This window comes from Eublepharis macularius, chromosome 6 (assembly GCF_028583425.1).
Source record: "Eublepharis macularius isolate TG4126 chromosome 6, MPM_Emac_v1.0, whole genome shotgun sequence".
NCBI lineage: Eukaryota > Metazoa > Chordata > Lepidosauria > Squamata > Eublepharidae > Eublepharis > Eublepharis macularius.
Genome location: NC_072795.1, coordinates 24876091 through 24904073, shown reverse-complemented (window position 1 = coordinate 24904073; position 27983 = coordinate 24876091). Strand labels below are relative to the sequence as shown.

The following is a 27983-nucleotide window of genomic DNA, read 5'->3' as shown; positions in this document are numbered from 1 at the left end:
GAATCAGCCTCACACCTCTAACTTCTCAGCATCGGAAGCACAAAATTAGAACAATTTGTAATAAAATGTATTTATATAGTTCTGCTGTGTTATGAGCAGCCCTGGAGCCTTCAACTGTATTGCTAAAAAACTTATAACCCCTTTCCACACCACTGGAAACCATGGGCTATAAAAGAAATGGAGGAAAGCAGAAATGGACCCATTATCCCAGTTCCCCACCTCTATCCGTGCCTTTTCTCTAGGGGAACTGATCTCTGTAGCTTGGGTATCAGCGGTGGTATGAGGGGATCTCCAGGCCCCGCCTGGAGGTTGGCAAGCCTACATGGAATAGAGTAGCTGCAAGTAGCATTGCCTTATTTTTAACTGAAGGCCAAAACTAGATGATACCATGCTATCACATCTGCTACAGGGACACAGCTCCATTTTAGCACTCGGGTTTTTTAAATTTTACAAAACTCCCACTGGGTCCAATTCTGGGGGGCCAATTCCCCCCCTGCCCAGGAGGTTCTCATCCCCCCATGCCACAGACCTCAGCAGGACCTTCCACACACAGCATTTTGAAAAGTGACAAACAAAGTTGTAAAATGGCACCACATCCCTGTACCGGCCCCCGAGACATGGTATTATCTAGTTTGACCCCAAGCCACCTTCTGTGTTTTGAACAGCAAGCTGCTGCACAGAAACTTAACTGATGTGAAGATAAGCAGTGAAAAAAGAGTCATGTGCCACCTTTCTTGGACTGTGTTGCATGTCAATATAGGTGTTGGGAGGGGGGGCAATTTTTAGAAGATGGCTCATGGATCAGCATTCTTAAAAGAGGGTGAATAATACTTTAAAATGCATGCAATGTTTTGCAGTCCTCCTTGGACAGCAGGGAAGCTTCAGGTGCAGATTTTTTAAAAGGTTGATCTCCTTATGGACTAGAGACATATGGTGTTGTTCTATTATGAGTTTATTTACAACTTGAGCATGGAGATATAGGGTTGCCAATGTCCAGGTGGCAAAATTACAACTGAACTCCAGGCCACAGAGATCAGTTCCCTGGGAGAAAGTGCAGAGGAGGTAGCCGTGTTAGTCTGTGGTAGCAAAATCAAAAAGAGTCCAGTAGCACCTTTAAGACTAACCAATTTTATTGTAGCATAAGCTTTCGAGAATCACGTTCTCTTCGTCAGATGCCTGATACAGATACTGGCCAAAAAAAAAAAAAAAAACTATGAAAGTGGCTGCTTTCATAGGTGGACATGATGGCATTTTACCACTGAGGTCCCTCTCGTCCCCTCCCCAAGTCCCACCCTCTACGAGCTCCATCTCCAAAATCTGTAGGAATTTCCCAGCCTGGAGGAACCATCTACACATCCTTGGTCTGCATTAGCACCAAGACAAAAAAGTTGTTCCTTCGTTGCCACCTGCCTACAAAACCTCTGTCTCCTGTACTGACTGCACTCCGATGGCCATAAGTGTTTCTCTGTGGTATAGTGGTTAGGCTGTTGGACTAGGATCTGGAAGAACCATGTTCAAATCCCAGCTCTGCTATAGACGCTTGCTGGGTGATCCTAGGTAAGTCACACACTCTCAGCCTAACCTACCTCACAAGATTGTTGTGAGGATGAAAATGGAGGAGAAGAGAATGAGGTAAGCTGCCTTGAGACCCCCATGGGGAAAAAAGCAGGGTATAAATGAAGTGAGTAGATAAATAAATGCATAATCTACCCTGTTGCTCAGCTACTATATGGAGCTCCAATTTGGATTCCAGTTATCAACCCTTTTATCCAGTGCATTTGATCTACCTTTCTCCATGGCCTCTTTGCATAGCCTCGTTGGTCTATTGGTCATCAATACACAAGAAACTTGCTGAGCTGGGTCTTTCTAGGACTTGCTTATCAATGTTGGGATTAAACAAAGCCTGTGTGGTAGTAACAGAAAGACTTGAAGACCTAGATTGGCAAATATTAGTAGCTAACACTAGGCAAATTTGCTCACCTATTTACCCAGGCTTTGTGCCTTCATTTCCTGTTGCTTATAATAAATCTTTAGCCTGTCCTACAGTTTCTGCTTATCGGAGGCTGTTCTCCTTAGCCCATTTTAATGCTCTCTGCTTAGCCAAGCTAATAAGAGAGCCAGTTTGGTGTAGTGGTTGAGAGCGCGGGACTTTATCTGGAGAGCCGGGTTTGATTCCTCACTCCTCCACTTTGAAGCCAGCTGGGTGACCTTGGGTCAGTCACAGGTTCTTGGAGTTCTCCCAGCCCAACCCACCTCACAGGGTGATTGTTGTGGGGATAATAATAACATACTTTGTAAACCGCTCCAAGTGGGTATTAAGTTGCCCTGAAGGGTGGTATATATATCAAATATTATTATTATTATTATTATTAAGATTCAGGGGAACTCCCCATGAGCAGAGGCTGTGTCCATGTGAGTGGAATCTGTTATACACGTTTGGTTTTCCTGTAAATTGTATGCTGAACAAAGAATGAACTTCTGCTTATGGCTACCATTCCAGCCCTCTCAGTGGATACCATCTGCTAAATCTCTTGTCAGGGTCTGACAAGAGGACAACAGAAACTGTGGCTAAACCTCATGGGCCCTAAAGCATTGTGATCAAGTCCTGAAACCTCCTTGTGTCTGTCAAGGAAACATCTGGAGTAGAGATGGCCACAAACCAAAATTCATCACAAACCAGGCCGGTTTGTGGTTCGCGAACCAGCGGTTCGTCAGAGCCCATTTCTGATGAACCGCCACAAACTTTAGGCTGGTTTGTGTGGTTCATTTTTTGGTTCATCACTGCAGACAGCCTGGTTTCCTAGGCAACAGGGGGTGGACTTCCTGCAGACCTTCTGCTGACCTGGAAGTGACCTTCTGCTGACCTGAAAGTGATGTTTTACTGACCTGGATGTGACGTTTTCACGAACCAAATGAACCGGTTTGTGAACCGGGGCAGGTTCATGAAAGTTTGTGGTTCGTGGTTCATGAAATGCGATGAACCACGAACCACACAGTTCAGGTTTTTTATGGTTCATGCCCATCTCCAATCTGGAGCTACTAACAAAACATGCTTAGAAAAAAGAGCACCATTACCTTTGACAAGCACAGTACAACCATGCCAAATCTCCCAGGATCTGTTCTCTCAATCTTTTCTTTACCTCTCCTGTTCTGATTTAGAGCTCAAAAACAGGGGTGCCAGGGTTTTTGTTGTGGCAAGAAATCAATTTCTGAGACAGTTCCATTTTTAAAGTCAGTGAGCTGTAAGTGGTTAGAGATTTGGACTAGAAATGGACAGATTTGGATTTAGATCAGCCATGGAACTTGTTAGGTGATTATGGCTGCAATCTTAAGAAAAAAGTTCTGGGAGTAAGGCCCATTGACTAACATGGGGCTTAGTTCTGAGTAGACCTGCTCCGGCTTGCTCTCTACACCTGTTATTTATACTCAGCCTAACCTACTTCATTCTGTGGCTGTGAGAATGAAATTGGAGAAGGAGAAAATCACACCTTGATTCTTGGAGGACAAGCAGGGTTGCCAACAACCTGGAGAAAAAAAGTCTTGCCCTTTGAACAGATGCTTAATGTCTGGAAATGGGCAGTTGAAGCTTTTTATGCTACAGAAGGCAAATAACAGTACTTGGTAAATAACATCCCAATGAACTGCTATTAAAGGGGCAGGAATTTTTTCTCCAGATTGTTGGCAATCCTAAGGAAAGGTAGTTTTTTTAAAAAAAGTAAATTATTTCTGGAGGAAAAGCTAAGGATAATAACACAATTGTGGCTCTTTCTTAATGGCCTGCCTTCTCAAAAGGTGTCGCAGTAAATCACCTTTTAGAAAAATCGCTTACGTGTATGCTAAATCTTCTTTATCCTCTGTAACAGGTACAGCGTGTTCCACTAGATTAGGAGGTGTCTCTTCTTCCACAGAAGGCACAGAGCTGTTCTCTTTAATGTCATTCTCCTCTTCTGTCTGGTCCTTGGTTTCACCTCTCGGGAAAGGTGGGACATCGCTTCCAATCCTCCAGTGCCCTTCCTTAAAAAGAACACAGTATAAAGCCCATACGTTGTAGCATCACAAACCATCTGGGTAAGAGAATGAGGCATGATCCAGGAGGTCCCAGTTCAAATCTCTTCTCTGTCATAGATTCACTAGCAATGCCAACCTAAGAAGAGTTGCACCACTGAAGGCAATAGGCCTAGAAGGTTGTTGCTTTGTTTAGAGTGGCACTACAGGTGGCTATAGGCAAGTCATTCTCGCACAGCACTGTCCTAAACCAGAGTAACACTCTTTTCAGTCCACTACCTGTGCTCCTCTTTGCAAGTCTTTTACAACCTACTGATTCATCTAGCTCAAGGTTGTCTATGTCTTCACCAGGGGATAAGAAAGTGGCTTGGGCCTTGTTAGAGGCCCACAGAATGGAAAACAGGCCAGATGGTTGCTTGTGCCAGGCTAAGAGAGCAATGAGGATCAGCAGAATTTAGAGTGCCAAACAGTTGTCTGACAAAAACGGCATTTGATTTACTCTGTGCTGTAATAGAGATGTGCACAAACCTGAATACAAACCAAAAAAACCCACAAACCAGCCCTGTACATGGTTTGCGAACCAGTGGTTCATGGAAGCTGATTTCCACGAACTTCCATGAACTGGTCTACTGGTTCGTTTGGTTCGTTTTAAACAGCAATGCCCTTTTCTGTGCTGCTGCACAGCAGCAGACAAAGGGGCATTTAAACCTGCGGATCAGCTGCTTGTCGGGGAGTTCCCGGCCAGCCAGCCAAGCCCCACAGTTTAAATGGCCATTTCCCCGCCGCTCGGCCAAACTGGCTGGCCAGCCAAGGCCCACCCACAGTTTAAATGGCCTTTCCCCGCTGCTGGGAGCTGCAATTTAAACAGCCCCGTTTCCCTACTGCTGCTAAGCAGCCGGAAAGGGGCATTTCAACCACACAAACCATGAACCACAAACTGGTTCATGAACTTGCCCCAGTTTGTGGGAGTTCATGATTCCTGGTTCATGAAAATGCCACGAACCATGAACTGCATGGTTCGTTTTTTTCGCAGTTCATGCCCATGTCTAGTCAGCAGTACTGGGGTGAAAGACTGAAGTGCCAGAAGGGGCCCCAAATACCTGAAAGCCTAGGGGCCTGGCCATGGGTTAATACGGCCCTGGCTCCCTACCTATATTGTGAGGAGAATAATAACATTGACTTTGTTCATCGCTCTGAGTGGGGCACTAATCTATCTAGAAGAGCAGTATATAACCACAGTTATTATTAGTCATACTTTCAAAGACATTGTTGTCAATGGACAATTATACATTTTAACATGTCATCCTGAGCAAAAAGAGGAAAAAAGTAGAGGTGAAGGTGGGGGCTGATATGTTTCAGAAAATAAATACAAACATATTTCATAATCTTGCAAAGTACAAAAGGTAACATATTTCATAATCTTGCAAAGCACAAAAGATAACCCTGGTAACCAAGGAAGTTCACTAGTAACTGCCAGAGGGAAGGCAGTAAGTGTGATCGACTCCACAATGAGGCAAAAGGAGACAGAAGACTGGTGGCAGATGCGGGGGGAGCAGCATCCCCCACTTCAACTTCACCCCCCAGAAGCTGCAGCCCACAGTGCTCTTTCCCTTCTCATTCCTCAGTGGTCGTTAAGGCATCAGGGGACAGCTGTGCAGCTATTACCATATTTATTGCTGGACCTATGTCCCTACTCTTTTTTCAGTTGACCTGTTACCCTTTGACACCACATACTTTTCCACATAAAGATTTCTTGGTTCCATCATTCTGGTGCCAATGTTTAGGAATCCTAAGAGTAAGGATTGGCACAGTATTTCCAACATTATTCTGAAATAACATTGAAAGCCATATGTGCTTGTGTATTCTCTGTGGGGCAGTCCTGGGTGACTGTTTGAAGAATGGAGGTGATATAGTTGTATGGCATTTAGCCCTTGTTTTGGAATCAACACTACTCTGGCTTCTGGTTGCCTTCTCTCTACAATCCAAATAGCTTTCATTTTACCTACCAACTCAATGAAGAAGGAGCAGAGTCGCCCTGCCAGTACTCTTATCTGTAAACTGGGGAGGCAGTTTAACCCCCCCCCCCCAGTCACTGGAATCTGCTGTCTGCAGGTGCTGCCCCCTTCAATACTGACCTGGCCAGCGGTGGGGAAGGTGTTTAAACCGGAAGCAGCAGAGGCTCAGTGGGGAAGATTCTTTAGGAACTGGCCCAAAACATAGCGAAAACACTACCATAGGAACTTATTCCTGGGTTAGATGCTTCAGAGATTCTCTACACATATGAATAGGAAGCATGCATGGAATAACTAGTAGCTGTATCTCAGCTCTGTATCTCATACCCTAAAGCAACAAAAGCCTTTTAAAAATTAAAGTTATTGCAATTAATAAGGAGGTTATTTCTGTGTACTCTTAAAGTATTTTGTAACTGTTAATACATGTCCTGAATATATTAGTCTAGTGTATTTTTACCCCACCCTTCCTCCAAGGAGTTTAGAGTGATTGATGTCATTCTTCCTTCTTTGGATTTTTCCTCACCAAAATTTTGTGAGGTGTGTTAGTCTGGGAGACAGAGAAAAAGATTGGTTCAAGTTCACCCAGCGAGCTTCATAGCTATGAGGGGATTTAACCCAAATCTCACTATTCTAGTTTGACACTCTAACCACTATACCACACTGAAGATTTAATTATTGCCAAAAAAAAAAAAAATCTGATCAGAACAGACTGCTTCCCCATCTGGAGGAAAATCTGGAAGGTGAATTATTTCAGTGACGCAATACCCATCAAGATGTGGATTTTCCATTGTAATTCCTCGTGCAGCTGAATGTGAAAAAGGGACAGTGATGCAGTGCAAAAGATTGAAATGGGAAGTCACAATAAGAGACACAATGATTATACAAATTACTGTGTGAAACCCGTTCGGTAAAGCTGAGAACGGAAGTGGGGATTTTTTTAATGAGTCCATCTAGAATATGTGTTTCTCTTCTTTTGTGTAGGAGGGAAGCTTCAAATCTGCTGGGATTCTAATAATAATTGCATGCTGTCAAATCACAGCTCATGGCAATTGCAGGACCATGGTTGTTTTTAAGGAAAAGGGGAGCAGAGATGGTTTGCTACTCGCTTCCTCTGCAAAGCTACCACAGTGATCCTGGGCAAGCTCCCATCCAAGTCCTAACCATGGGCAACCCTGATTCGTTTTCAGGTTGTGATGAGATCAGGCGACTCTGTACTATTAGGCTGATGAGTCTTCTGGGAGAAAATGGCTTTGTTAACCTACTTACAATACACCCAGTCCAAATTGGTCTAATAATTATGGGTCCCTGGTATAAAAATATGGGTTGTATGTCAATGGCTTAATAATTGCCATCTCTGCTCAGGCAAGATGTGTGTTTTAAAAAGGTCAAAGAGTCGGATTTTAGACCAGCTATGTTTGATATTCAAGATACGCAAGTCTTCCAGCTTAACTGTTTGCTTAAATGATGGTCTTCTCAGTGCTATTTGTTAGTGTTATCTGTCTGTGCTTTTAGAAAAGTTTTTACCTCTCTCTCTGCAATCTTGAACAATGCCTCCAGCACATTTAGAGGAAGGATATGTGAGCTGTCACACATATTTTTATGGACAAAGGACACGGCACACTCAACATTGTAATCATCTTTATGTTTCTTCCCTTGGGAAAGACTGCTGAAGGAAATCCACAACAACTGATTATTGTTAAATTATGATGAGAAAAGAATGCAAATAAACAGGATGGAATAGCAGCCTTCGTACCTGTCCAAATGTTCCAAGAGGAAGACCAGAAATGTCACTTAGAACAACTCTGCAGTCTGTAGAGGATGACAGGATGAAAAGGCAGGTGTTTCGAGTGCAGGTTTCCAAGTAAGTGACACAAGCATCATGGGGCTGAAATGACCTCAGCAGAGGCGGTGGCTCAGTTGTTACCATGTTTTCACCAGACGAAAGGCAATAGTTCTGGCGGACAGTGAAAACAGACAAGTTTGAAGTTATCAGAGGGAAAGGACAAGGGCTAGGAACCATTTTTTGTCCAAGAACTATGTTGCCACTCAAAAGTGGGCTGGGAAGTCATGCTGAGACACACACATAGAGAAGCAGCCTACATGAAGACTTTGCACTATAATGTCCTTCACATATAATCATAGCCACATTCCAATTGCCTGTTGTGCTGACCCACACAGTTGCCATATGTGTACCAACCATGTGAGCAAGGCTCTTTCCTAATCAAATGTTGCCCTCATGGTGGGTATAGAAATTGAATGTGAGAGACCCATTATGGTGAGGGCCTTCTCCAAAGCCTTTCACAATAACAATAACAACAACAACAACAACATTCAATTTATATATTACCCTTCAGGACAATTTAATGCCCATTCAGAGTGGTTTACAAAGTATGTCATTATTATCCCCACAACAAAACACTCTGTGAGGTGGGTGAGGCTGAGAGAGCTCCAGAGAGCTGTGACTAGCCCAAGGTCACCCAGCTGGCTTCAAGAGGAGGAGTGGGGAATCAAACCCAGCTCTCCAGATTAGAGTCCCATGCTCTTCTTAACCATTACACCAAACTAGCTCTCCAGGGGCTCCAGGGGACAAGCTGCCACCTACCCCAAACCTCCCTTTTCCCAGGTTTGGGGCCTCTCAAGCAAGTAAAGGCTGGGTCACCACATGCCACCTGTCTGGCCTCCACTACAGCAGGTAATAGGGTTACCAGTACCCCGGTGGGAGTGGGCTATTCCCTGTTCCCAACCACCACCTCCGGCCACCAGTCACCTGACCGATGGGGGGGCAGGGAATGGGCCCTAAAGCTCCAGAGAGCAAGGTAGAAAGCTTGCGAGCTCTTCCTTGTCATGTTGGGAATAACATCATTCCTAGCATGACAAGGAAAAGCTCTGAAGAGCACCCCCCCCCACAACTCCCCCGTCCCCAGGGTTGGGCTCCAGGGGACCTGGTAACCCTAACAGGCAGACAGCCCTGTCCCAAATCTTCACAGGGTCCCCTCTCTCCTCTTCCAGAGGCTCCACCAGACAGGCAGCCAGTTTCCTGTATATACCTCCCCTCACCCAGCTACAGCTCATGGCTATTTTGGAAAAGGGAACTTAGAGGTTACTTTCCCTATATATATACTGCCACCACTTAAACTTGGCCCATTTAATGTGTCCAGAGTGTTTGAAGCCTGTATGTGAGACATTTTCCATCAGCCAATGATTTTAATTCAGCCAGGGTTAAACAAAACAAAAATTATTTACAAGATGGAACATAGGAATGAATGGATTTTAAACTAATAAACAAACTGGAATCAAACAGAGGATGTTTCGATGTAACAGAATAGGTTTGGAACTAGCCCACAATATCTCTGCTGCCTCCTCAGCAGAGTCAAAACGCTTCCTCCCTCAGTAGCTCCCAAAAGTCTCCTCTTCCTCCAACTGACACTAACTCTCATTGGCCCAGCAATCCACCCACTTCCATTGGCTGTCGCTCAGGAGAGGCTGAGCTGGAGCCAGTCCTGTCCATCCCACCCATGTTATCAGCTCCACCCACACAGGGTGGCGTAGAAGAAGAGCCCTGCTAGATGGCACCAGAGGTCAAACTAATCCTGCCTCCTCTTTCCTGAAAGTAGCAATCAATATGCTTCCAGGAAGCCCATAAAATAAAGCACAAAGAAAATTGCCTTCCCCCATTTCTTACTCCTCCAGCTGACATTCAGAGGTTGACTATTCAGAGGAGGTCTCCGGATCCTACTATGTAATTTGGGGATTTTTTAAACATGTCATGTCAATAATTATGTTTTTTTTCAGTTCAGTTTTCAGATTTCTGGTCAGCTCCAGATTTATACAATAAAAATCTTATTGCATTGTTTATTGGGTGTCCTATCCTGTTGACTGTATTGATTTACTCTGTGTAATCTACCTTGAGTCCCAGTAAGAAAGATGGACTATGAATCATGTACATAAATAAATAATGAACAAATAGTAGCCGTTAACAAATCTATCTTCAAAGATAATCCGTTCAGAGAGAGGAGCCGTGCCTGGCTGTAACAGCAAAATAAAACTGAAGGCTAGGCCTGACTCATGCAAGCTTAACACTGGAATAAATATTGTAACTCTCTATGGTGCCCTTAGAGTTCTGTTTTACTGTCCTCAGTGATCTGGCCTAATCTCCTTTGAAAGTCATTGGCACAAGTGGCTATCATCACCATATATTGTACCTGCCCTGAACTTGAGAGAGAGACATACGCTGTGAGATTTGTTGGTTCATCTACAGCATGCATTGGATCCAACTAATTTTTCAGCTAGTGAAAAAATAAAAGAGGGTTGACTTTTGATCACCAAAAAAGGATATTTGTTTATTTATTTGTTTGTTTGTTTATGTCATTTATAGTCTGCCTTTTTCACTGAGACGCAAGGCGGATTATGCAGCATGAATCAGTACAGTCAATATCACAGGTATTTCAATAAACATGCTGCTGGGGGTTGTGGGACCGGTGTAGACAAAAGCCACGTGAAACAGGGACTGTAATAATTAGGGGAATTGGGTAGGACTGGGTGAAAAAGCTGGCAGGATCCAACTCCATTACTGCTATTGACTGGAATCGGTACCATTGACTGGCAACAGCCTTCCCAGGTCTTGAGGTCTTTCCTGTCTGCTACCAAAGACACATTGATTGGAAATTCCCAAAGGATGAGACCTGGAATCTTTTGCATGTACACCAACTCTGAAATATGGGCCCTCCATTCATTTTGTCAACATCATTTTAACAGCACTATTAACATGAAACCAAAGGCTAACTGTTGGGCCATTATTTGAATCTCAGTTTTACCTCTTTTCAAATCTCTCCACTTACCTCTATGTTCCATATTTTGACCCATCCAGCCAAATCCCCTGTTATCAGGTACTGGCTTGATTTATCAATTGTCATGATAATGGGCCCCACTCCGCCATGAGCTTCGAACTCTCCAAGTAGCTGACCTTTCTGTATATTCCAAAACCCAACATTGCCAGCAGCTCCGCAAGACACTAACTGTGCTCCTCCTAAGACAAGAATGGTGAATTAGGAGGAGGACTTCCAGGAAATTTAAGCTAAAACTGCAAGGGTTGACATCAAATGAAAACCAGTAGGTCACTCTCTAACTTCTCCCTACCCTTAAGACCCACGCAGGAGGCAAATGGCTACAAGAGACCATAGTATGGGATGCAAGGGAAAGCAGAGAGCTGATTATGGTCTACTGATCAATTGCTGTCTGACTGGCATAGATTGGCAATGGTTTTGTAACTCGCTTCTCCTCCCTTAATTCTAAAGGCATGAACACATATGAAGCTACTTTATACCAAGTCAGACCATTGCTGGTCTGTCGAGATCAGAGTTGTTTATTCTGACTGGTAGCAGCTCTCCAGGGTCTCAGGTGGAGGTCTTTCTTATCACTTGATCTATTTACCTGAAGATTCCAGGGACTGAAGCTGGGACATTTCACATGCTAAGTAGATGCTACATGGTGCACATATGGTGTAGGGCAGTGTTCTGCCTCTGATCTGACCTGCATGCACACAACTATTATTAGCTTTAAAAGAGAAAAGTACAGAAAAGCCAGTCAGTGATCTCTGGATGTGTCCTCTAGTTGCCCTCTCAATTTGAACTGTGTGAATAGTTTCCTCTTAATATTGGGTAATGATAGACTTACAGTGAGATAGGAATCCTTTGTCAATGTTCCGCTGGGGAGGGTCCATTGTTCTGAATTTTCTATACTTCCTAACCCTAAGCACTTCTCACCTGTTCTAATCAAGCGGGTTACATTTTGCATTGGACCTTTGCATCCTGACTCCCTTCTTTGCAACACCGTTCCCACCTTCGGACTGGGATATAAGAACTTAGGGATCTCCATTGCTATTTGTATCTGATGAAGGAAGCTTGACTCTGGAAAGTATATACCCTGGAAATCTTCTTGGTCTTTAAGGTGCTACTGGACTCAAATGTTGTTCTTCTACTGCAGACCAACACAGCTACTCACTTGATAGGCTTACATTAGGGATATGTGAATTCAGGTCCTCACTCAGTCCTGAAGCTCACTGGATGGACTTGGGCCAGTCACTGTCTCACAGGCTTGTCTCTAGGACACAATGGGTTGGAGAGAGCTGTTTATGTCACTCTCAGCTTGTTTGGGAATGGGCAGGATAAAAAAATAACCACAGTAGTAATTAGAGATGTGCATATTGGTGGTGAGTGGCAGAGACAACACCAGACCTCCTTCCTTCTTGGCTCTTGACATAGTCAAGTCCAGCATCCCTCTGGTCCAGTGGGGCCACACTTGTAAGGATCCTCACACCAGCCAACTGATTAACACTGGCTGGCCATTTAAGAGTCAGGCAGCCATTGACAGCTGGCCCTTTGACAGCCAGCTGTCGGGTCATCAGCCGATAGGAAGCTCTACCCTGGGGGGAGAAATTGCTTAGAAGACACTACGGGTCCCTCAAAGGCTTGGCAATGCCTTTGTAGTGATTCTGGGTAGAGGGAGGTCACTGGACATGCCTCAGGCCTGGCTGGGGCCTTCACGCTTGAGGGAGGAGATTGAAGAAGACCAACCAGCTCTGACTCCCAGCTCAAAAGGAAGTAAAGCTAGAGGAGAGAAGGTGGAATAAGGCGGTGCTCAACCCCCATCCCTCTCTGCCTGAGGCCAAGGGAAGGCACTTCAGCCCAATTGGATGCTGATACATGATGGCCAGGGCTTGGGATCCTACAATGGAGTACAGGCTTCATTTGAGTATTCATAGAGGTGCAGTATTCCAGCACATGCTTACATTCTGCAGTGCAATGCAATCAGTTATGTAGCATGACCCACAGTACCGAAGTGTATGACATGTTCCCTTCACAAATAGACAGCATGGGGGGAGGGTGGAACTGACATATCTTTGATGTCTTGCAAGGAAGTAGGAACCAGTTTAGGATAAAGTTGGTTGGCAGGTGTCGGATCCACCGACAGCAAGATGTCCTAGAGATGATGGAACCGTGCGCATCCATTCTAATGTGCCAAATCCTACAGAAGTTAACTTGGAATTAAGCCTCACTATATTCAACAGGATTTACCCCCACGTAAGTGTGCAAGACCTTCATCTTGAGTCTTGTAGCATGACCTGCACAAAGAGTGGTACAATTTGTGCTCTTTCCATAGCTCAATTTGCTAAATACAACGGTTTTTAAATAATCAGAAATGATTTTCCACTGTATGTGAATCTATTAGATTGTTTTAATTTTTACAGTGCAATCCTAAACAGAGTTACTCCAGTCCAAGCCCATTTATTTCAATGGAGTAACTTAGCTTCCAAGATCTGATGGGATGGGCTTGCCTGGGCTATCCAGGTCAGGGTAACACAAGGCATAGAAATGCACAAAATGATTGCTGTGCCACTGGGATTCCAAGCCAAGAATAACCTTTAGCATACAACGGCAGGCCTTCCATAGTCCCAGCCAACATCCATCCTGGGAAACCTTGGTTGTTCCAAAGCACTGTTTGCTCAGGGTAGAATGGCATGGAGGATCTGCCCAGAGACAGCCTACAATGGCAGGAGACATGGCCATTGTTCTGGGCTGGAATCAAAGTCGCTGCCTAGGATTTGTTCCTTTCATTGACAAAGCAAAATCTTTGGATCTCTCAACACAGATAGATCCAGAACAGTCAGTCTAAACCAGTCCAGTTATGATATGATGAGACACTAAGCAATATCAGATAAAAATAATATCTGGGCATCCAGCAGCTGTGGGATTATTCGGGGAGCAATTGAACATTTTCCCTTATTTTTGAGTCCCGATATCATGAGGCTAAATGCTGTAGTTTACCGAACTTTTCTCTAAATCTGATTCTGACCAGTGTGGTTGGATTTTGCTTCTTTTCTAGCCACAGCATAGAGTACCCTTGCCTATTATTTTATGGGAGCTGGCCCTGTGGTACCCCTACAAAATGCCTAAGAAATGGTATAGAAGCCCATGCTTTTTGGACTTGGATATTGGAAAGACTGCCTGCTTCATCAGACACCCTTGCCTTCATTCATTCTCTGGGGTAAGGCAGGTTGGCATCAAGAGTAAGGCCTTTTCACAGAAATGGAGGGCCATTCCCTTCACTGTCCACCAAGTCTGTTGAGCTTCCAGCCCACACAGTGGGTTTAACTTTTTTTAAAAAACTTCTCTCCTTCTCCCCCCTTCGTAAATACCATGTGGATCTGTGGTGGTAGCTGACTTATGGCAACCCCTAGAGGGTTTTCATGGCAAGAGACTAACGGAGGTGGTTTGCCATTGCCTGCCTCTGCAACCCTGGTCTTTCTTGGAGGTCTCCCATCCATTTATTTATTTATTTATTTATTTATTTATTTATTTATTTATTTATTTATTTATTTATTTATTTATTTATTTATTTATTTATTTATTTATTTATTTATTTATTTTATTCGATTTATATTCCGCCCTCCCCGTATCAGCAGACTCAGGGTGGATTACAATTAATACACTAATATAAAATACAAATACCTTTAAAACCAATAAAACTCCTTAAATATTTAAAAACACACAACAAACAATACAGCAGCAGATTTTTAAAAGATATATAGCAGCAGATTCCTCCAGGAACCACCACCCAACCACCTCCAGAAATATATGGCAAAGGCTGTGTTGCCAAGTAGGCCCCCTCCCCTGCTTTGAAGCCCGCTATGAACTGTGCTAAAGTTTCCTGCATTACTGTTTCACTGCTGTTTCACAAAGACTGCTTTACACGTGTGTGTTCTGATACACGTGTCAGTTTCCTGCCTGCGCGTCAATTACCTTGCTGCTGCAATAGACTGTGTAGTTTACTGACCCCATGTTTGGTTAACTGCACAAAAGGACTCTCTTTCTGGGCAGCCCTGCCCTGACCTGTGTCTGGATTTCCCAGTGTGTGTTTGGACTCTGTTACAAGTGTTCCCCGTGCCTGCTTTGCCATCTGCCACGGACCGTGCCTGTTCCCTGCTTTGGACTGTGTTTTAAAGTGTTGTTCCCGCTGCCTCCATGGAAGCCTGCCTCATATGGGCCCAAGCCGCTGCTAGCAGCCGGGCGCCTGCCGGGGAAACCTCCAGCGAGCCTGGCTAGGCGCTCCCTGGTCAGTCCCCGCCTGGAGCCTCCCGTGAGCCGGTCGCCGAGCTTGCCCTCGCTACCGGGCAGCCTGCTATCCAGCCCCAGCTATGCCCAGCTGGCATCCATGTTCTCAGGCAGCCAGAAGACCCTGGGAAGAAGACTGCTTTGAGAAGCCATTTCGGCGAAGCGGGCACACCACGTCCGCAGCGAGAGCCCCTCGCCCCGCTCTGCATATCTTAGGAGCCGCCCCGGAGAAGGAACTAAGTGCCGACCATCCCAAGCACTTAGAGAATGCATCTCAAAGAAACCTCCGCATTCCAAAGCTGATGACATCAGGACAAGCCCTGTCCGCTGGAACATCCTTTCAGCCCACTTGGATTTCCCCCTCCCTCCTTTGTCCCCTCTTCCTGAGGTGTCACTTATCACAATCTGATTACCAAAGTGGCCCATCCAAGCCATTCAGTAGCCCATTAGACCCTTTGTTTTAATCTGTGAGAACCACCAAGTACAGCACCAGCCCCAGGGTACGTTTTGGGGTATTTAAGCTGGTCTCCCAGACCACTCGGTGCTCAGGCCATCCCTATCCAGACTTCCTTGCTGTCCGTCTGTGGTCCCAGTGCTGGCATTGGGCCACCTCGCTGTTGTGTCTCTGCTTCGCTTCAGGATAAGTGAGTATTCCCCCGATCATCGTTGGGAACCAGCTAATGCGAATGTCTCTGTATTTCCTACGCTATATTTCTTAGACCTTGTATGTTCTTTGTATGATTGTGCAAGCTAGGCTTACGCTACACTCAATACACGTGTTTGGACCTTACTCCTTGTCTGCCTCTTTTTCACTAGAGTGTCTGGGATCGGGACCTCCGTAAACATAGGTTATGATCCTCGCTTAATATTAAAAGTTACAGACTGCTATAGCTAATTCCCCATTATAATAAAGAGCAGTTCTGGTAACAGTTTACTGGTGGAGAAAATGCGGGCATAACCCAGTTCGTGTGAATACACGTGAGTCGACACGCGTGTTTTCAGCGAACTGACTTAGAGGAAAATTTTCCAGACCTCAGTGTAAAGAGCGCAATTTAGCTTAGGGAATTAAAAGTGTGAGTGTGTGTGGCTCTAGCGAGCATTTCTATCTTGTGGGTTGGCTTTTCCCCATTTCCTTCTTCAGCCAGCTTTGGACTACTTGCCTTTTGTGGTGCACCGCGAGGCCCTCCAGCCGTTATAACCGGTGTACTGTGGGTGAGGACCTCTGAACTGGTGAAGTTCCTGGCCACCTTCCGGGCCGCCTAAACGCGTCTATGTGGGTGGGATCCCAGAAGTAGGCTCTATAGATTTATATATATATATATATCCTGAAGCAGCACATATAAAATTCTTTTCCGCCCTCCCCCGTCTCTCCTAAGTCCGTCCAAACCCCGTTCCTGCCAGCACTTAGGCTTCAATCCCCGCTCCGGAGGAAACGTGAAGGGATCGATAGTCCATTCAGTCAGTATAGCTTTGGGAATCTGAAGCCAGGTTCCTGAAGTCCCGCGGCAGCCGGCCGCACCGTGCTTAAGAGTTTTAAGGAAGACTCTTGAGCGCCTTTCCGCTTGCGAGTTTTAAGTTAGACTCGTGGGCGCACCTCGCTTGGGAGTCAGTGGGACTCTTGGGCACACTTTTGCTTGGGAGTTGTTAGAACTCTTGAGCGCTTTTCCGCTTGGGAGTACCGTGGTTTTACTCCTGAGCAATTTTGCTTGGGGACGTGCAGAGGCAGTCCTTGAGCGCATTTAGTCTTTTGGTCGAGGCTTGGAGACAGTTTAACCGTTTGTCTCTGAGCACGAGGCCTGGGGACACTTTGAGTATAGTTCTTGGGCAGAGAGCTTGAGAGCATTTTGGCTTCTGAGCAGAGGCTTGGGAGCATTTCTGGTTGCCTAAGCAGAGGCTTGGGAGACCCCTTAATTGCAGTTTCTGAGCAGAGGCTTGGGAACACTTTCTGGTTTTCTGAGCGCAGAGGCTTGGGAGACCCCTGAGCTTTGGTTTTCCGAGTATAGGCTTGGGAGACCCCTGAGCTTTGGCTTCTAAGCAGAGGCTTGGAAGCACTGAGAATTTTGGTTCTTGGGCTGAGAGAGCTTGAGAGCACCCTCTGAGCCAGTAAACTTTTCCTGGTCCCGTGGCTTGTAGGCAAGCTTGAAACGGGAATAGGAATTTTCCCTTCTCCCCCGGTGGAGGAGAACCGAGTGTAGAACCCTTAAAAATCCCCTTGAAGTAGAACCTTAAAACCCCCTGGTAAAAACCCTTGAGGACCTGAGGGAAGGATAAACCTCCCAAAAGGAACATAGAGAGGAAGAAGTTGTTAAAACCCTTGAGCAGCTTTAATCGCCCCACCCCTGGTGTCGCTGATCTACTCCTTAACCTCCCCCGAGATCAGCCTTAAACTAAAAGTAAAAATGTACCGGGCAAACCCCACCGTGCCCCGCCTGGAGAAGTGGCTAGTCAAGAAGGGAGATTGCCCTTGGGAAGCCGGTTCCTTCAAGGGACCCGACCCACTCCAGATAGTTAGAAGCGCCTTCCAGGATTTTTGCGAAAAGGAAAAACCTAGGTCAAGTAAGAAAGACAGATATGGAGCCTGGGCACTTTTCACCGCCCTACAGGACAGCGTGTCCCTAATTAATAAGCTACAAGTAGCTCAGGAAGAACAGGAACAGGAGATAGAGAAGCTAAGGAGAGAAAAGAAGGAACATGAGGAAAAAGCAGCCGAGTGGCGTTCAGAACGCGTTAACTTCATGCTGGAGAAGCAGGGACTAGCCGCTGCCCTCCAGGACGCCCAGCACAAGGCTGAAGCGGCCACCGCTCGTGCCGATATGGCTGAGCACGCATTAACGGAGGGACAAGAAGAGATTACTAAGCTCACCCATGCCGCCCGGTTCATGGCGGACCACAACCAGTCTAAAACCGCAGCCGCGGACCATTCAGCTTGTAAGAGGGAGCTAGAGGCCCTAAAGCGACATTTGGGGATGCAACAGGCCGTAATTTCCGCCGTGCACCCCTCAGCCCTCTTGGCCCTCCCAGAAGATAGTAAGGATAGCTGGGCATCTCAGTCGCCCCAGCCCGAGGAAGCCCCACAGCCCCTCCATCCCATAGCTACCAAGGAAATAGTATCCATGGACGAGGATGGCAGGAAAACAGACCGGGTCGTTAAAGAAACCCGCAATTGGAGGCCTGATGAGCTCCAAGCCATAGCAGATCGCATGGGACCCCTAAACCGAGACACAGCCATCCAGTGGTTCACCCATGTGACCACCTCTCAGCCTTCCGCTAGTGGTTCCGACGTAGCCCAACTGGCTCGCCAATGCGCCGCCCCTGAGATAGTTTCGGCCCTCAATGCCTATATTTCTAACCGACGGCTAGCCACACGCAGCCAGTATGGAGCAATTAAGGAGATCTGTGCATTCCTGTGGCCCACCAAAAGCTTGAAAGCCCTGTACATTGCCGAATCTCAAAAACCCGGAGAGGACCCCGAGGCATATTTAGCTAGGAAACAGCTTCTTGCCGAGCTAGCAGACGAAGTGGACCTAGATGCAAGCGATGTACCCGACTTCGATGAGCTAGAATTCAGAAGGGCAGTCTTAGATGGACTCAATAGTACCACCCGCCTAGCGCTAGCAGGAGTAGAGCCCGGGAGCATCTCATGGGGAGACCTGGAAGCTCGCATCAGAAGCATTGCTGGCCTGTTGCGAGAAACCGGCGCCATCCGCCATGTGAAGCCCCCGGCCTCTCGTAGGAAGGAGAGCGAGCCGATAAGTGCAGTCACCTATGCCAATCATGGCCCCCACTCTCAATACCGACCACAGGGACGCAGCCCGTATCCGGAGGCAAGGGGAGGAATCCTGAGGGGAAGGAGCGGCAGCTTTAGCCGGGGAAGAGGACCAAGGGACTACCGCCCGGGAGTCTCCTTTGCGCCTGCCCCGAGTTACAATTCCTCCTCCCAGCAAGGACCCCACGAGCCCCGACTGCAGGATGCACCCATAGCCCCTTCTCACTCGCGAGCATCACACCCGTACCACCATCAGGTCTACCCGCCTCCAGATCAGTCTAATGCTTGGGGAGCATCGCAGGGCGACCACGAGGGTTACCGGGACCGCGGCAGCACGCCCCAGTCCAGGGACTCCCTCCGTTGGGAACTTTGGATGCGCCTCAAAAACATTGGAGCGAACATGGAGCTCTTCGACGGAAAGCCCACGTCCGTTCTAATGAAGGCGATCATGGAGTGGGAAGACCAGCAGCAGCCCCCAGTACCTCCGTCGGCGCCCCCTTTGCCGCCAGACCCTCCCTTCTCGAGTCCCCCGATAGCTGCGGTTCAAGAACGCCCGAGCCCCAACAACCCCTTTAGAAGAAGCGCCGCTTCCACCGACCAGAGTGCAGGATCAGAATAGGGTTGCCCCGAGTCCCAGTCTCCCTCCGTGGGCATAGTTGCCAAACTAAAGCCGGACACATGGGGGAGACCGACAGTAAAGGCAGGGATCGGGACTCCCGGGGAAAAGAAGAAGCCTGCCACTCTCCTTATAGACACCGGAGCTTCTCTTAATATACTCCGGCCCACCTTAGTTGCAAAGGGAACTCAGACCCCCACAACCATGCAGCTCGCCGGTTTTGGAGGTGGCACGCAGGAATCCCCGGTCTGGCAGGATATCCCCCTCTCCGTTGGGAACCTGGCCACCCGGATTTCAGCGTGCGCAAACCGGGGAGAAGACGATGGACTTTTGGGCATGCCATTTTTCCGTGCTGAGGGACTGACCATTGACTTAGCGAACGGGCTCCTGTGGCGCATCCCGGGAGGCCCAGACTTTGTTAATGCAGTCCATCGATGCGCAGCCCTCAAGGCCCCCCTTCCTCTCGCCCCCATCACAGGAGACCCCTGGGTTCAGGACTTTCCCGAAGTGTGGGTGACAGATAAGGCCGAGTGTGGGATAGTGAAGGGCGCCTGCGTCCTGATAGAAGGAAAGGATCCCCCTCCCCAAAGACAGTACAAGTACCCAGCAGAAGCTGAGGCAGGGATAGCCAAACCTATAGAAGGACTCCTTGAGTGGGACGTCATACTCCCGATGCAGTCCATCTGCAACGCCCCATTGTGGCCAGTTCTGAAAGCAGATGGAGTGACCTGGAGAATGACGGTCGACTTCCGTGCCCTGAATGCCACCACCCCTCCAGTTGCCCCGGTTGTGGCCAAGTACAATGAGATCCTGACGGCCATTGCCGCTGGGTCCCGGTTCTACTCGGTCATAGACCTGGCCAACGCTTTCCATTCTATCCGGTTGCATGAGTCTTGCTGGTACAAGTTCGCGTTCACTTTCCGCGGCCAGCAATACGCATTCAAGCGGACACCCCAGGGATTCCACTCCAGCCCCAGCATTTGTCATGCCCATGTAGTTCAGATGTGGGAACGCCTCCAACCCTCCTCGAGGCCCCACGTACTGAGCTACGTGGATGACATTTTAGTCCACGCCCCCACGGAAGAATTAGCCCGCCAAATCACCAGGGAAGTCCTGGAACTCCTCCGCGAGACTGGGTTCAAGGCAAGCAGGGAAAAGGCCCAATTGGTTCAGACCAGCGTCAAGTACCTGGGTCTGACCCTGGGACCCGAGGGTCGCACCCCGGACGCCCAGCGAATGGAGGTCATTTCCAAGCTGCCTGCACCCACCGATGTCCCCTCCCTTAGAGCCCTTCTAGGAACTTTTAACTTTTCCCGAGACTTCATTGAGTCCTTTGCAGACAAAGCTCGCCCCCTTTATGCTCTCCTCAAGAAGAACACTCCCTGGGAGTGGGGACCGGAGCAACAGACAGCCTTAGCCGAGCTAAAGCGTAGCCTGGCCGCGGCCCCGGCCCTAGCCCATCCAGACGTAACTCAGCCATTCTTTATCCAGTTAGCAGTATCAGACAAGAGCATAGGAGCCACGCTCACCCAGCAGCAAGCGGGGACCGCTAGAGTAGTAGCCTATGCCTCTCGCAACCTAACCGCAGTGGAAGCTAAGTTTAGCCCATGCGAGAAGACATGCCTTGCTCTAGTTTGGAGTCTGACCCATTGGGAATTTATCATAGGAGGCTCCCGCACAATAGTTCAAACTACCCACACGCCTCTCAAATATATTCTGTCTGGCAAGATACAAGACGGACAAGTTTCAAACGCCCGCATAGCACAGTGGACCCTGGCCCTGGTCAACCGCGGAGTAGAATTTAAAAAGGAGACCACTGAGCCACCAGCCCCCTATGGCCTGTTAGTAACCGGGACCGAGCACGAGTGCCCCCTGGACCCGCCACCGCAGGTTGTTTGGCCAGTCACTTGGGGAGTCCCGCTAGAGGAAGCCCGACAGAACGGCTTCACATGCTGGTTCTGTGACGGCTCCTCCTTTCACGTTGGAGGCTCCCCTCGGACAGGCTACGGCGCCGTGCGAGTGAGCGACGCCCATACTCTCAAAGGTCCAGCCCGCCCCCATTCCAGCCAAGCGGCTGAGGTGCAAGCGCTTCTGGCAGTGCTTGAGTTTGAGCCCCCAGAAAGCCCACTTGCCATTTACACAGACTCGGATTGGACGGCCAAAGCCGCCACGGTCTGGCTCCCGGTGTGGCAGAATCAGGGGTGGAGAGCTAGCGATGGGAAACCCGTAGCCCACCTACAGCTATGGCAGCAAGTAGCAGCACTCCTTCAGTCCCGCTCAGGCCCAACACAGGTGACCCATGTCAAGGGACACCAGAAGACAAATTCAGAGACCGCTTATTGGAATGACCAGGCAGACTTTGCAGCCAAGGCAGCCGCCACTGAAAATGCTCCCCTACCGGAACCAGCCACCGACTGTCCCCTCCGTCCTGTCACCACCCGGGCACAAGCCCGCAGCCAGGCTCAGGGAACCGCAGGAACACTAGACCTAGCACAACTGCAGCAATCCGACCCAGAAATAACTGACCTTCTAGCCGCAGGAAGGGATCAGACAGGGAGACTCATGATCAGAGAAGAGGAAAGCATAGTTTGGGCAGTAGATGCAGCCGGCGAACGCCATTGGGTAGTGCCATTGGAAGTTAGGGCTGACTTAATTCAGTTTGTCCACGAGCAGGGACACCGAGGCAAGGATCTGACTCTGGAAAGGGTAAAAGAGGTTGGTTGGTGGCCTGGCATGCGCGCCGAAGTAGCACAATGGGTGGACAACTGTCTGTCCTGCGCTATGGTCAATGCAGACCCCACCGGACCTAGAGCTCCCCTCCAGCATCAGAGAATTGATGGACCCTGGGCTCGCATACAGATTGACTTTATCGGCCCTCTTCCCCCCACTGCTCGCGGCAATCGCTACTGTCTCACTGTCATTGACCCCTTTAGCAAATGGGTCGAAGCGTTTCCGTGCAAGAGCAACAATGCAGCCACCACAGCCAAACTACTGTTCAATAATGTCTTTTCAAGATGGGGCATTGTGAGAGTCATGGACTCTGATTTAGGCTCACACTTCATCGGAGAAGTAACACAGGAGCTTTGTAAAGCACTGGGCATCCAGCAACGCTTCCACATAGCAGGCCACCCTCAAGCTTCAGGCGCAATAGAAAGAACCAACCGGACCCTCAAGGAGGCTCTCCGCAAGATGGTTCGCTCCTCCGGGAGAGACTGGGATGAAAAACTCCCCATAATCCTAATGGCCATTAGAGGCACTACCGCAGTTCACGGGCTCACACCTCATATGGTAATGACAGGGCGAAGAATGCAGCTCCCGGAAGCCTTCTGGCTAGATACGCAGCTCCCTTCTGATATGCAGCCCGTAGTAATTAATGACGCTTGGGTCCAAGACCTGCTCTCATCCATACACGCCGTCCACATGCAAGTGGCCCAGAAGTTGGGCACAGCTCAGAAAGATATGGACCGCAAATTAGGATGGGTCAGGAACCCCAGGCAGTGGGAGGAAGGACAGCTCGTTCTGTACAGGAAGTTTTCGCAAAAGGCGCATTCACTAGCAGCCAAATGGCAAGGCCCAGTCCCTATCACAAAAAGAGTCTCCCCAGCGGTCCATCAGGTAGCCATCCAGAGAAAGACAGGAGGAACTTGGCTAAAATACTTTCACGCCTCTCAATTAAAAGAATGGAAAGGGAAGCCGCTCCAAACCGCCCCTCCTGTGTACGACCCTGGGGGAGCCACCACCAGCCCAGCCCCCCTCTGCCCAGTGATTCGCCAGATATCCCTTCACCCTGGGCCAGAGATACCGTGTGTCCCCTTAGACCAGACCTTTGTAGCTTTAGAATAAAAGAAATAGTAGAATATGCAGATGCAAGTGTAAATGTCAAGAGTTTTTCCAATTCTATTCTTTAACTTCATTAGGCGGGCCCCACAGTTGGGACCCTTGGGGAAGACACGGCAATCAAAGCCAAATAGGACCACCACCGAAAGTGATTCTTAATTGGATTTTAAGCCGCATGTTCGGAAAAAAAAAAATTTTGCACAGGCAAAAGAGATTTGCTGTGTGTGAAAGTGGTTGGAGAGGCTTTAGCCCAGAGGTGCATACATTCTTTCGAAAATAGTGGAATCACCAAATAAGGTGATCCCTGTATTCGAAAATATATCACCCGCCGTGCTGGTGAAGATCCCGCATCTACGTAGATTCGGGGTCTCACCTGCCAGACCCACGCTTTCGCATGATGGTCGGCTTTGGCTTTGAGGGCCGTGCCTCCCCTGGAAAAGGATCCCCAAATAGCCCAATATCCCTCTTTTACTAATGTTCATATTCGTCATGGTGAGTTGCTATACGGCGCCACCATCTCGTACGCTTTAGTGCAAAAGTAAAAGACCCGCCAGTATTTTGTAAATATGTGACCCCTGGAATATGTTATTGGGTTGCGTTCGCCACGCACAAGGGGCAGCGTGCCTCATTTACATAGCCAGGATCCCCTGCGCCAAGATGACCCCCGAATCACCCAGACCCAGTGGCGCCGGCAGATCTCGGCCGTCTCCGCCACTTTTCGATAAACGCTGCCGAGCACCTTCGGCTCCACTTCGGCCCTTTCCGCCAGCAGCCGCCCGCCCCACGTAATCTTTTCCCTTGCCCGTACCGCACAAGGGAAAAGAAGGGGGGGAGACATATTGAAGTTATAATGAAGCCATGCCAGGCCTTCCAGGTGAGGGCAACCCGAAAGTACCCCACACCCGTATGCCTCTTGCTCCGTGTGTTTTTCTTTTTGCTCAGTGCATTTTTCTTTTGCTCAGTGTATTTTTCTTTTGGCCCGGTGTACCTTTTTTTTTTAAACCAGAAAATGGGGCCTCCCGAGGGAGTCCCCCCAAAAAATTGGTTGTCCTGCAAACATATGACGAAGGCCTATTTTTGAAGAATTAAAACGAGGGCCCCCGTCTGCAGCAACCCTTATAGTTATGGAAACCGCTCTTTAGTTTTCTTTTCTTTTCAAAACGGCAAGGACAGGCCGAGCCGGACCGATAGCTCTCAGCCCGCAAAATAAAAATAGCCCGCCACCGAGCAAGGGGCACCTGAAGGCCACATAGTCCAGGCACCCAGGGACCCCTGGGGCGAGTTTGCATAATCCCGCCTAACGCACAGCCGACCCTTGCTCGACGCAAAGACGTCCCCCCTGAAATATACACGCTTTAGGAAGAAACCTCCGCACAGGAGTTCCCCAGAGCAACAAGCTGGAAGGCTCGCTTAGTGCTCCGGGACTTCTCGTTCGAGCCCCACCTAATAGACAGTGCTGGCAGAAAAACGCCCTCCCTCTTTTTCCCTGCTTCACTTTATTTCATTTTGCTGCAAGAAACTCAGGGAACCTGTACTTATATCCGCAGGTCTCCCCAGGATATTTTCACCACAAAAGGAAAAAGAAGGCCAGGAGATGAGGCACCTGGTTACTCTGTGTTTGCTCGTGCTGGCAGGCACCCTAATAGAGGGACGCCCGTCCAAATTAATGCCCTACCCCCACTGGAGATGCATCAATACCCTGGCAGGGAATGAAATGATGGTCTGCAAGGTTGTGCAGCAGAGCAATATGGCCACCCCCACGGATCGCACTAACTTCCGCAGTTGTGAAGAGCAGTGGATCCGACCCCCAGAGCTTGTTATTTTATGTGTGGGAGTAAAAACTCTGTCCCAAGAATTAGTATGCTACTCGCCTACTGACACAGTGTCACCACTTGCTCCAATTCCATGTATGTTTCTTCCCCGTATAAGGCCAGCCCCCACTGCAGTCCCGGTGGTAGACAAATATACCACCCCTGCCAACTTCGAAACCTCGCCATTTGTCACTGAGGCTTTCGGACCATACTGTGAAGTTATTCTAGTGTCGGCCGCAGTATGGAAGGCAGGAGATCCCTTTAGAATGACCATCCTACTAGGCACCACTGCCACTGAATCGGCAGCAGTCACTATCACGCCCCCTTCAGGCGCAGTTCTCTCCTTTGCTATAGAGCGCTGGGAGAACCTGACCTGGATTGTAAAAGAGGAAGACCTAGCCAAACATGGCCCACCCGATTGGATTCTGGTTCAACAGACGCCCGAATGCCAAACCAAGCCCCTAGTAGAGAAATTTCACCGGCTTGGGCTGCTCTTTGTAAATTTGACTCATGAACCAGGCAATTATTCCCTGCTGATCCGGACCCAGGAGACCCACACCATCCAAATTGACCCTTTGATTGTTAGCAATAAGCAATTAAGCCAAGGCGGCACGCATATAGTGGGCTCCCATGTTTTGAAGACTGACATTCGAGAGAGAGTTCTAGTCCGCCCGCAAATGTCTTTAAAAGAGATCCGCATAGACTTAGCTGAGCTAAATGTAACCCAGAGGCTGCCGCAGTGCGCTCCCTATCTGGAGGCCGGTAGCAAGGGTTGGAATGCATGGCTACAACTGTGGATCGATCCCTCTCCCTCTCTCTCGCGTGCCAGACGAAGCATTGCCGACTGGACTGCTCCTGCAGCCGGAGGCTTAGCAATCATGGATTCGGTCAACATTGAGACTCTCGCTAATAAGTTTGCCCATGTCACGACTAGCATCTCCGACTTAGGTAAACCGGTGGTGCAGTCCCTAAATTCCATTTCAAATGGGCAACACGAGATCAGCTCCATTTTAGTTAACTGGGAGAGTCAAATTGAAAGAGATTTTTCTCTGCTGCTCAAAGGAACACAGTCTGTGGAACGCAACGTGTCAATAGCTATGGCATGTATGCAGGCCCAACAATTAAACCAGGCTGTGGCCATGGGGCTAATTCGGCAAGCCATGGACGGGCACTTGCCCCTGGAAATTAAAAGATTGATTATGCCCAAATTGTCACCCATAGAACTGGAGCTTGAATCCTGGTGGTCTCTTGTAAATTCCTCATTCTCACCGACCACCCAGGAACTTAAATTATTTTTATTAACGGCCAGTGCGCACGAGTCATTCCACGTGTATCCAGTCGTGCCTCTGGGACTCCAAGTCAGCGACACCGAAGTCCTCTACGCCCGCCACCCCGACCATTGGGCCCGCTTCACCCCGACCGGATGGCAGCTCGTCAGCCTCCAAGGGTGCCAGCATCGAGACCAGACCGGCTTCATTTGCCAAGACCAAGCCTTTGCACCTCATCACCCCTGTGTAGCCCCGCAAGTCGATGCCCTCAATGAATGCCCTTTCGAGGTCGTCCGGGAGAACAGCTCCGCGGTGGTCTACATTGGGAAAGGATGTGCCTGCGTGCGAACGGCCTGCGACTTTGTGATCCTGAACTCGTTCCAGCTGAAGCCCGTGATCCCGGGAGTCAACCGCTGCTTCTGCAATCTGTCTTCGGTGGCAGCCTGCGACTTCACCTACACGGTACCGGTCTGGACCCAAGAAGAGATCCTGGTGGCACCCTCCATCTATCGATATGTGAAGCCAGTTTCCCTTGGCATCGGTCTGGAGCTAATCCATGAGCTCCTGACCCACCCGCAGCTCCACCGCACCCTCCAGAGCATCCAGAGGGACGGGGACACCACTGCTTTGGTTGTGTCCCACAACGGGAAGGAGATTTTGGATCTGGTCCAGCGGATTAAGACCACCGGTGAGCATTCGTAGTGGGAGACCCTCTTTGGCTGGAGCCCCACTGCCACTGGAATTTACAATTTGGCTTTGCACCCAATCATCGTTATTTTAGCCTTCCAAGTTTTGTTATGTGCCTCACTACTTTATTTGGGCTGTTGGAGCCGCCGACAGCTCCAGCAACTCCAACTATCCTACCGTCTGGACCATTACAATCCCGACCTCCTCTTGCCCTAAAGGTTATTCTTGGCGCCCTCCTTTAGCCCTTGTTTATTTTGTTGCTTGTGTGATTGTGAACTATACTTGTGCCTTTATGTGTACGGATCCTGCACCGGCCCCATGGACGCTCTGCTGCCGGACGCCGCTCCGAGGCCCTCTTGTGGACTAGGGGGGGACATGTTTCTCTGCCTCCCAACCCACGGCCCGTCTCCAAACGACCGCCAGCAGCGCCACCTCCATGAGGACTAGAACTGTGTGTCTGAAGCCCTTCTCACCGCCTGCCGACCCTGCCCTGCGGATTGACGCAGACAGCAAGGGGGGGTGGAAGTGTGTTTTGGAACACATGGACTAAGTTTGCTCGTTTCTGTAAATATGCAACCCAGTCCAGCAGCTGTACTGCGGACTGAGCCGTCTGTGATCTTTGTTGCTCTATTGTTTTATGAATTTCTTTGCATTGCTTTCATGAATTTCACTCCCATGAATTTAGCCCCGAACTAGTCCCTCTCTCTATCTATTGCAAGTGCGCCCATGAACTTGATCCCTATGAATTTGATTTTAACCTTGAATTGCCTTCCTAACCCGACTCCCTCCGCCGAGGCAGTTCTAGTCTATGAATTTGATTTTAATCCAGCCATATTGAATCGGTCTTTTAATTGCAGAGTTTATTTTTCGG

The 27983-nt window shown here is 48.6% G+C and overlaps 1 protein-coding gene across 1 annotated transcript in view; it reads right to left on the bottom strand.

The window, feature by feature from the left end:
- Nucleotides 1–27983, bottom strand: part of WDR49 (WD repeat domain 49) — a 176056-nt gene that overhangs the window by 36326 nt on the left and 111747 nt on the right. Inside the window, exons 14-16 of the mRNA XM_054983530.1 lie at nt 10856–11043; nt 7771–7971; nt 3830–4014 (exon numbers count right to left, since the gene is read on the bottom strand). Of these exons, the coding sequence (XP_054839505.1) occupies nt 3830–4014; nt 7771–7971; nt 10856–11043 (574 nt within the window). The remainder of the gene's footprint in view (nt 1–3829; nt 4015–7770; nt 7972–10855; nt 11044–27983) is intronic.